At 40.3% G+C, this 10,904-nt stretch overlaps 2 protein-coding genes across 3 annotated transcripts; both read left to right on the top strand.

Moving 5' to 3' along the window:
- Positions 1–573: 573 nt before the first annotated feature.
- On the top strand, positions 574–7,250 carry denr (density-regulated protein). Of its 2 annotated transcripts, none has more exons than XM_053411567.1 (8): positions 574–742; positions 3,536–3,645; positions 3,733–3,752; positions 3,849–3,933; positions 4,463–4,543; positions 5,319–5,435; positions 5,530–5,669; positions 6,956–7,250. In XM_053411567.1, exons 2-8 carry the CDS (start codon positions 3,546–3,548, stop codon positions 6,998–7,000), a joined length of 588 nt encoding a protein of 195 aa, XP_053267542.1. In that variant the 5' UTR covers positions 574–742; positions 3,536–3,545; the 3' UTR covers positions 7,001–7,250. The 2 variants fall into 2 exon arrangements, with proteins under 2 accessions (XP_053267542.1, XP_053267541.1); XM_053411566.1 differs by having other exon boundaries at positions 575–742; positions 3,849–3,934; positions 4,455–4,543.
- A 430-nt stretch (positions 7,251–7,680) lies between these two features.
- LOC128425066 (hydroxycarboxylic acid receptor 3) lies at positions 7,681–9,345 on the top strand. The gene has a single exon (XM_053411561.1). The coding sequence runs from the start codon at positions 7,722–7,724 to the stop codon at positions 8,709–8,711; it is 990 nt and encodes a 329-aa protein (XP_053267536.1). The 5' UTR covers positions 7,681–7,721; the 3' UTR covers positions 8,712–9,345.
- The last annotated feature ends 1,559 nt before the right edge of the window (positions 9,346–10,904 follow it).

The raw sequence follows: 10,904 nt of genomic DNA, 5'->3' as shown, positions 1-10,904 counted from the left end.
TGTTAAGGAGAAAAGGGCTAGCTGCGGTTGGAAGAAGTTAGCTAGCTAGAAGGCTAGCTCTTGGGGCTATGAGCTTTCTAAAAAAGACTGTGGAGCAAAGTACTCCTTAGATTAGGCTACGAATAGGCCTGCTGCAAGTGCAGGAAGGAGTGAGTCTTTAAAAAGACTGTTTATAAAGCAATGAATATCTGAATAATAGAGGAAACAAGAGCAATCACCCCCCTGGAGAGTGTATTATTATCCTTACCCTTAAATATTGCATGTCACTAATTACTTACTGATGCCTAGTTTTGACTCTTGCTTCTGTAATATTGCAAATTTCCCCATTGTGGGACTAATACATAATTATTTTATTTTATCTAATCTTCAAAATGACCTAAAATATCAGCTGGGGAAAATGGGAGGGGGGTGCATTATTTGGTAGATGGAAGATCTGCCAAGATTTGCCCCCCCATCTCTATTTTCATATTCTCTGTCACACTTTGCACGTCATATTCAATCTTAGTAAAATAAATAACAGCATGTGTGTGTGGTCGCTTTCCGGTCCGCAAGAGGGCGGTGTCGCACTTTCGCGCAGCGAATCAGCAGCTTCAACAACCCAAACAAGAGTCGCAACTAGGCGTGCTCAAAGTACGCCAACTAAACCTCAATCAATGACAATGATTTTCTAAAAGTCACACTGAGGCTAACGATGCGAACGGACTCCCTGGACAGACAGCAGTTTTAGAGTATATTTCGCGGGGTATGTAACTCGACGTGTCTTGTGTCTTTATCCAGTTACTGGGCAGCAGAGCCTTTCCCAGTGTGCGCTGCGTTAGCTCAGCTAGCATGCTAAGCTAATGCCGACTAACGGTGACAGCTGGGTGACTCGGTGTTACCTGATGAATGAAACCACTCGTATGTAGCTGTGTAGATGTGTGCTTCAGCAAGGCATAGCGTAGTTTGTCTATGCGACTACAACACCTACAATGACAGGGCGATTCAAACCGAATCGATGGAATAATCTGACTGAAGGATCAGTTCTAAAACAGCCGCATGTGTTAGCCAGATGAAGCTAGCTGTGGCTTGGTGCTGTGTTACTCGCTATTTATGGGTTATCTCAAGTAATGAGTTAACTTCACACTCAAGTAAACGACTTGTGGACTATTCCAGTTGTTTTCTGACGTTGGGTTCCTGCTGCTCGTGGACGTGACATTTAAAGACACGTACAGCGTTGGCAGTGCATGCTAGCATGATGAAATAATTGCACAAGTATAGTCAGGTCTGCAATGGAGTCTGATAATCACAAATCAGAAAATACTTTGATGTGGAGTGAAGGCTTAAAGCTTTTATCCCGACTTATTTTAAGATGTGTCGTTATGTTTTAAATGTGCCTTTGATTTAGTCGTACTCCTTATGACAATCCTATTTTCCTCAATGTTTCCTCTACAATATTATTTGTCAGAATTGCCCAAATTGGCCAATCAGTTTAGCTCAATCAAGTGAACCTGCAGCTATTTAGATAATTAATTAATTATTTTAGACCATTTGCAACATAGAAATGCCAAATTATATGATGGCTCCAACATGTATGCGTTCTTAACGACAAGTTGGACCAAACAAGTGATTTTAATATCGCGATGTGGACTTTAAGGAAATGTTGTGATGTGTCTTACACTATTTTCTAACATTTAATAGGGGGGAAAAAACATTTGATCGATTCCTGGAGGAACCAATTGGAATTTGACCTGATGCTGAAAGTTGTCACTTATGGCAGCACTATATTTCATATTGCACTAAACTGACAGACCCCTAGATCCATCCAAAGGAAATTTAAAACTATTTTCAAGTGGACTATGCAGTAAATTGATTGAATGATTAAAACCAACATAATGACAAACAATTATTAGTAGCGACTCCCCTTATGACGTAGTACCTAAAACAATGACTATATATATATATATATGCAGTGCTTAATTTGTAAATCACAAGGTGCCGGAACGCAAAGTACATATGACAGCGCAGGGATGACCAGACGGGCACAGGTCCCGGAACGCATAAAGAAAACGGTGCTGAAAAAAACATGCAAGTGCCCACTGACAATGCTGTGGGACTTACAAGCCTTAATTTCAAATAATATCCATGGTATAAATTTTATGACAATAATTTACAATTATTTTAGGCTATACTGCACAGCACAGGCAAATGCCCACATCAACACAGGTGGGACTTACAGTCAGCAATTAATTTCTCAACATGGATCTAACTTGTAAAACATAAAAAATAAAGGTTCAAAGCTTACAATAAATCACATAAATCTTCCATTATTATTATTTAAAGATTGGCACGGCGGCCTATTAATAGACAGTAAGCTCACCATATTTAGTTGTCCAAAACACCCCACATCACGACCATGTCCGGATTCTCCTCCTCCTCCCTGTTTCGGGTTTTACTGCGTGTGTCTGTGATGCTGGCGATGTAGCTAGCTCCCGCTCCGGCTGGCGGGCAACCTGACCTGCTGCTGCCGCGGTACCGGCCTCCTGCCCTGGCTTGGCTAGCTGTCGGTGAAGCTGGCTAGCGGTTGCGGCGCTAGTCTCCTGCTGCAGCCGGTTTTGCTCGTCAACATGACCGCTGCAACTGCCCTTGTCGCCGCTTGTCGAGGCTTTTCTGACTCGTTTCGAAGCGTCATGCAACTCTTCCTTCTTTTTGAAACAGGACAGTAAATTCAACTGTCTTTTTGACATGTTTGCATTGAACAGGTAACTCTCTGTTCCTCTCTGCTGCTTGCTCCCCAGATGCGGCAAATTTCAAAAGTTTTTGTCTGCAAAGCGGGGTGCATCAACAACAGATCTCAGTCTTTCAAATGACGTCGTTTTATCTTAATAAACAACATGAAATTCATGGGACTTGTTCTGTAAATTATTATATGAATATTATTGTTTTATTTTATAAAAAACCTTGGCGTGAGATTTTGTCGGGGCTGACCAAAATATAGCCGCGCAAGCAGAAACAAGTTGCAAACACAAAAATCAAATGAGAGATTTATTACAAAACGTCAGCGGCGGTGTGTCTTTAGCCGCCGCCGCCACCCCCCACCCTGGACGATGTAGCGAACCTCGTCAGCGGCGGACCTCTTGTCGGGGGAGGGGGGGGGGGGGGCGTGGCGGCGCCGGCCCACACTGCCTTCGCGATCGACGTATTGGCCACTTGTAAGAAATCACTTTTTTTTTTGGGCGTGAGAAATTGGATGTGTGTCACACGCCGAAAGCGTGAGAGTTGGCAGCTCTGTATCAATATGTTTTTCTATACGAGAGGTACCGGATCAGCCCAAATAAGTCCCGGAACACGGGCAGGCCAAAACCAAGAGGTGCCGGATCCTGTTCCGGCAGGATCCGGCACAAATTAACCCCTGTATATATGTATATATATATATATACATATATAATTGAAAGAATAGTTATCATGTTGGATTTGAAGCTGTACAGATGGACTATCATTTAATATTTGCATATGTGTCCTTTGCCATTAATGTTTCTTTCCATTTCTCTGTATTCAGATAATTTGTGATGGCTACTACTGAGATGGAATCAGGTTCTTCAGAGAGGACAGACCATCGGACGATAAATCCTAATTCTAAGTACCCACTTAAAGTTACTTATTGTGGAGGTACAGTACTGAGTTTTTTTATCTTTGTAAGATTTAAACATTGCACTTTTTCAAAATGTGACAGAACTTTTCTCTCTCTTTCTGCAGTGTGCTCCCTGCCTTCAGAGGTAAGTCTACCTATTTGGATATTGTGTTGTCATTAAAGCAGTGTCAACTGTGCTGTTGTGTGAGGTCTAATTAAATCTACATGGTTGTGTCTGCAGTACTGTGAGTACATGCCTGAGCCAGCCAAATGTAGACAATGGCTTGAGAAGAACTTTCCAGATATATTTGCCAGGATGACCGTTGGTAAGTGTCACTGATGAGTTTTCTTCAGTTTCCCCAAAGTTTACTTTACACTACTGTGATAATGATAATATTAATAATAGAGCTGTGGAATATACATTTATCAAGTATTTATTCTTGGAGTTATATATATATATGGTAATACGAATACAAAAACGTACATTTTGGTTTTGCCACAATGACCTGGCATAAAAACCTGAAAGTAAAGATCTTGTACATAGAACAATACAATGTCCCAGCATTCCCATTCATAAAAATATAGCCATTCAAGCTCACACCATATTCAAGCTCACACCATAGACCATATCACAATACACACAATAATATTGTGTTACAGCTCATGCAGCTACGTGACACACAAATTAACTAAATGTTAATGCTTGTTAAGTTATCATATCTCCTAATGTTATCCTGTGTGGGAATAGTTTTTGTGAAGATGTGTCCTAAACCCACCAACAGTGATATTGTGATTTAATGTTGTGGGATTGGTTTTAATATCTTCCATTTTACTTCTGTCCCACTGGCCCGGCAGCGAACTTACCCAACCAGGAACCCGGCATTGGAGAAGTGGCCCCTCTAGGCGAGGAGGAGGAGAAAAAGAAACAGAAGAGAGGTAAGTCAAAATCAATTGTTACCTGGGAAATACCAACCTTAAAATGCCCAATTTGAGCTAAAGTGCAAGAGCCTTTTATTGCCTTATTTACATCAGGGATTACTGCATGTAACAGGCAGTTCAGTATTGCAGCAATCCTTCTTTAAGCAGCTACGATGGCCAGAAATAACGTTAGTCAAGAACAAATTCCAATCACAGTCCGATTTAATGCTGCACACAGTGAGAGTAGTTTTAAACACAGCCACCGGACAGTGCTAAGCTTGTTACCAGGATATTATCTAGACTTTTGCTCCAGAGGTAATGGGGCTCATTGGCTGTCATGATTCTACTCGGGATGCACTGATTTAATAATCCCAATTTTAAATCCTAAAATCAAACATTTTTGATAGCTATACCCTGAGGATTCTGCGTTGGGAGATCTAAGAAGTGTCTGTAGCCCCTCACACTAGCAGATAATCTGGTCTGAACATCAATTCCGACCGAGGTTCCAGACCAGATCCCTCCTCTGATTTACAGAGGGGCGGTCAGGGTTAAATCAGTCTGAAACTCCTGTTGTCTGAGCCCATTTTATCTGCTCACTGCCGCTGCTCCTCCTGGTTCCTTTAGTCCCTACAATGTTAACCAGGGTCATTGTCAAGTATCTCACAAACTACTAAATAGCTATGACTTGGGGTTACATGCTGCATCACGAGAAGGCAATTTAATCCAATGTCTTGTCGTGTTTACAAAGTAACATTGTCTTAAATCTGTCTTAATCCCATTTTACCTACTTAAGGTGGAAGAGGCCAGATCAAACAGAAAAAGAAGACCTTGCCTCAGAAAGTTTCGATAGCAAAAATCCCAAGAGCCAAGAAGAAATACGTCACACGGGTTTGTGGTCTGGCAACATTCGGTGAGAGTCTAACATGTTTTATACGTTTTGATGTTTCAGTCCCTTTTGTGTTGATGCCTGACTCTGAACATGAATCCTGTGTTGCCTCTTGCAGACATCGAACTTAAAGAGGCTCAGCGATTCTTTGCCCAGAAATTCTCTTGCGGTGCCTCAGTTACAGCTGAGGATGAAATTATCATTCAGGGAGATTTTACAGATGACATAATCGACGTCATTCAAGAGAAGTGGCCTGAGGTGAGTTGTCTTACATGTAGAACACTGTAGGATTAGTATTGGTGTGTATTAAGTACTTTTTCTATGAATTTGAGCCTCTCTTTGTCTTTGCTGTTATGTTCAGATGGGACTTGGCTGGATTGCTGAGAAGATTATTGGCTCTATCTTCAACTTTTTCTCATTTAAATATTTTTTGATTAATAAAAGTATATATTTCGACAGTTGTGATAAGGTCCAACCAAACACTGGCTGTCCAGTTAAACAAATTCAATGAGATAAATGCAGTTACAGATGCATATCAATGCTCAAATACTAATATGTGAAGTGGATTGTTGTATGCCATTACTAAATGCAGTAAATAGCAGTTTACAAATCCAATGTTTTAATTTTAGGCCACTGTGTTTTGAGATAATCGCAAACTTTTGCGTACCCAAATGCTTGATATGGATGCCATTTAGTTTGAAGGCATAAACCAAAGTATTGAACAAATAATAAATGTTTTACCTGATGGTGCCGCTAGATGAAACCTCTAGGAACATGTTGGGAACATTGATGTTCTAAGTAAATTCCATAGCAAACCATTCAATACACATACTACTGTCTGGACCCAAGTGTGGGACCGACCGACAAAAGAGAGTGTTAGTATGTGTCTAAAAAAAATAGACTGCCGTGCCTGATATAGTGGATTTTCTAAATTTTGATACAAGCAAACCGTTTTAAGCTTTGGAGTTGGAACAGGCTCCAGGTTTTCTTGGACTTTGTTCAAGTAATTTGGTTTATTCATAAGTTGAGGCTCTATCTTTCGTGTTTTTGTTCTCAGGCATATGTGCTTTTTAGTGAGGATCGCTGTTTATCCTGTTACGGTTTACAGCTTTTAAATGACCAGTGTGTAGGATTTAGTAAAATACTGATGTTTTCATTAGTGTCTATCCCCTTACACCAATGACGGTTGTATTTTCCATACTATTTGATGAGCCCTTATATCTTTATGGGGATCTGGTTCTCTTACTAGGAGTCCGCCATGTTGCACCAACATGTTTCTACAGTGTCCCAGAACAGACAATCCAAACATCAACACAATCCTGTCTCTGGAGAGGGACTTTGTTTAACAGTACCTGATGGTCACTATAGGTTCTCCCACACACCTGGATGGTGAGGGGAGAGGTAGTCAGTGTGTTGCAATCTGCAAATTCACCACTAGATGAATCTACATCCTACACACTGGACGTTTTTCACTTTTTTGAATTTTTCCATTGACATTTAAAAATGTTGAAATCAAATACTCAAATGCAATCTCTCTGTTGTAGGTGGATGATGAAAGCATTGATGATCTGGGTGAAGTCAAGAAGTGAAGACCAAATATGCACTTTGAATAATGGATGTGACCTGTAACAGCAACGACCTGGCCAAATGTACACATTAAGTCATTTTATACCTCTTTTATTTACTGTACATAAAAAGCTGCGGACTTGGCCACTCACTTGGCATTTTTTAGTTAATAGCCACTTTCTCTCGTTTGCCAAAGGTGTGGTGTGGCGTGACTTCCTCCCCAAATGTTCTTCACTCAAGCAACTGTAGGCTAATAAATTTCAGTCTCCCTCACCTCTACTTCTCATGTCTTTTTTTCCAACAGAGTTCTTTATAGCAATGCTTCTGATTTTCAAAAAGTTTTGAAGGACTTTTTACAGGGTTGTGATGTTTATGTACTCTGTGGTTATGTTGTTGTAGTCCTTGCTTTTCCTCAGCCACAGGGCACTTGTTTTTCTTGTATCCTACTCAATACCCATGAGTGCACCTATTCTGCTGCAAAATAGTTTTATAATGAAGGCACAGTCCCCAGACAGATAACATTTACAATTGCTGCCCTGCTCCTCTGGGTCAATAGCACTTCCCAAAAGATAACACGCCTTGCACAGATGTTCGCACAACTCAGGAATTAAGATGTGTGTTTGAGAATCATTTGTGCGAACGCAAACCTGATTCTCTACCAAAGAAGTCACCTGGTACAGCCTATCAGTGTTGACACTATAAAGAGCAGCAGGTGGGTGTTGTGTTTCACTGGCCATTTCAGCAATGAATCTTACGCTCAAGGACAAGTGCTGCGCCTTCGAGTCTCCCACCCTGGACAGGGTTTTGCCTCCAATTCTGATCCTGGAGTTCATGTTTGGACTGATGGGGAACTTTGTCGCTCTGTGGATGTTCGTCTTTCACATGGACACCTGGAAGCCCAACTCTGTGTACCTGACTCACCTGGCTGTCGCTGACTCCATTGTGCTGTTCTGCCTGCCATTCAGAGCAGACTACTACAGGCGTGGAAAAAACTGGCTGTATGGCGATGTCCTTTGTCGTATCCTGCTCTTTCTGCTGGCAGCCAACCGTGCGGCGGGGATCTTCTTCCTCACTGCCGTGGCTGTTGATCGATACTTCAAGATCGTCCACCCATTGAGTCAGATCAACCGAATGGGCCTGGGCTATGCTCTCTGGGTTTCTCTCGGGCTCTGGGGTCTGATATTTCTTGCGACTGGTTACCTTCTTGCCAATGAGCACTTTTTCTACAACAGCAACCGCACACAGTGTGAGAGTTTCAACATCTGCCTGGGCTTCAGCCCCCTCTCCACCTGGCACAATACTTTCTATGTCGTCCAGTTCTTCCTGCCGACTGTGATCGTCGCCTTCTGCACAGTCAGAATCACCTGGCAGCTGAAAAGCAGGACTGTGGACAAAAAGGGGAAAATCAAGCGGGCTGTTCAGTTCGTGTTGGCTGTGGCGCTGATCTTTATTGTATGTTTCTTTCCCAGCACTATATCGCGTATCGCTGTATGGGTCCTTAAGCTATGGTATGATGAGTGCAAATATTTTGAGGAGGCCAACCTGGCATTCTACACATCGGTGTGTTTCACTTACTTCAATAGCGTCCTCAACCCTGTGGTGTATTATTTCTCCAGCCCAGCCTTTAGTGGCGCCTTTAACAAGATCCTGAACAAACTGCTGAGACGGAGTCCCAAAGATGAGACAAATTCTTCTGAGAATAACATTTCCTCCATTGAAGGGAGAAGGTTGTGAAGCCAGGTGCTGCTATGTTCCCTTCTTATATTGCGGGGTATTTTATCAGATTTTATTAAAGCATAATGCAGATATAACTTAAATAAAATGTATGAATTGGTTAAATCTGCTATAAACAATTAAGATTTCACAACCCCAAAGAAGTAGTTGCTTGTTGCAGTGTGTTTGTAATTGTGTAACATAAACCCTTGTGAGTGTGATTGCAGTGTGTGAGTAAGTAAATTATGAATCATTCACAATTAATAATCTCTATTTGCATTTGAGCTATTGTTAGATATTTACTGCAAATGATTGTAACGGTTACATCTGTTAAGTGAGCGATCTTCTATTGTGGTTCTTCAACATTAAGATCGTTAACAAAATCCTTTACTTTGTCGGTCACTTCAACTTTAAACAGCAAAGCCTGGCTATCTGCCAGGAAAATAATATTTACAGTACAAATCAAATGAACGGCCAGAGCCATGTTTAGATTTCTTAAGTGATATCAGTAAAGTGTTGACAAAAAACGCTCCACAGGCTGGTTTGTGAATCAACGAGGAAGGAAAGCAGAGATCATTATACATCGTTTTTTCATTTTCCTGTCTTTGTATCCTATCACATTCTGCCTGGTTTTCAATAAAAAGGTTAAACATTAGGGATTAGAATAAACTTTATAGTATGTTTTTGTCCTATGCCTGTTGGTTGTGTTGTGATGGCTCTTCGGACTAAAGTTGTGTATATCATTATGCATTTAGGATTTGTATTGATTTTGCAAAGAAACATCAGACACATGCCGACAGAAAGGTCTTCACATGACTTCTTGGTCACAGACCCTTCAGCAACACATAAGATTGGTGAGAAATTGAGTCATCAATAAAATGAAAAGAAATGTGCGACAGGAGCATTTTGGCCTCTCGTGAAAGCGTAGCTAAAGAGATCCCAGGAAGAGATCCCATCTTCCAAACTCACCTTTTAATCTATCAGGCCTACACCTACAGTGGATGCTGTTTCTATCATTGTGTCTATCTTGTCCTTTCAATGGCTCATTAATTAAACCCACTATAATAATGAAACCAAAAATTTACATTTAGATATATTTTGTATGAAGTTCTGTCACCTAACAAATATAATGCAGGATCAGAGGGTTTGCTGAACCAAACCAATAACCCAGAGCTGTTGTAACTAAACAAGTTAAATAATTTGTGTATGTTGTCCAAAGTTAGTCATTTTAATTCAAAATGTCCACCGTTTTTTTCTATTCTTCCCATGTTACTGAACAGAGGAATTGTTTGGACAAAGGAGATGTATACTTGAAATGTTCCAACTTTGTAGCATTCTTTTTTTGGACTGAGTCAGTCTGCTGACACATCATACTATATGAGCTTTGGATCAACTTTGTTATTGAGGGTTTTAATTTAGTGTAAATAAATAAATCCAAAAAGATACAGGAGCACCTTACTTTGAACAGACAAATAACTTAACACAAAGGGATGTAAAAGTCTAAGAATCTAAGATGTGTTATCAATTACAGAGCACCTTATTGTAACACTGTAAAAGGTTGCCATTTGGAAATAAATGTATTTCCTCTTGGTTATAGTTTTTTTCAATGATCTTTCTACCTGATGTCCCATCACATCTTTAAACAGTGCTAAGTGTTGGTAGGTTTCTCTGCTTCCAGTTTAATTTATTTATTAGCAGTTAATACATCTCAATAGAAGTTATACTATTACTTATTTTACGACTCAACATCAGAAGCTTTAATCTGGTTTGAATGGTCTCCGTAAAACCTCAGAAAGAGATCAGAAAATTTTAGTCAAAAACATCAGTCACTGATTGTTGGTACAGACAAACCTAAAGACTTTCTCTTCGGACAGATTCACAATGTATAATATTTGTGTGTTAACCATGACTAACACAAACAGAACATGCAATTACCTTATTTTTATGCATCATCCCCCTGTTCTGCTGTGATCCTTACTCCTAGGGCTTCCCGTCATGTCTGGCTTTGTATAAACACTTTAATAAACTAAGTACAAATCTACAATATTACTATTAAAACTGTGCTACAACAGAGAATGGCGCTGCCAATTACATGTTGTAATGGAAAATTATATTACCAATACACTACAATATATATTATCTCTGCTTACACATACTATTTCTGCTTGTGTAACTGTCAAAAAGACATCAGGGCCACAAATCTGAGACTGTGCT

Source organism: Pleuronectes platessa, chromosome 19 (genome assembly GCF_947347685.1).
Source record: "Pleuronectes platessa chromosome 19, fPlePla1.1, whole genome shotgun sequence".
Classification (NCBI taxonomy): Eukaryota; Metazoa; Chordata; class Actinopteri; order Pleuronectiformes; family Pleuronectidae; genus Pleuronectes; species Pleuronectes platessa.
Note: the sequence above shows the minus strand (reverse complement) of the source record. Positions and strands in the feature narration are given on the sequence as shown.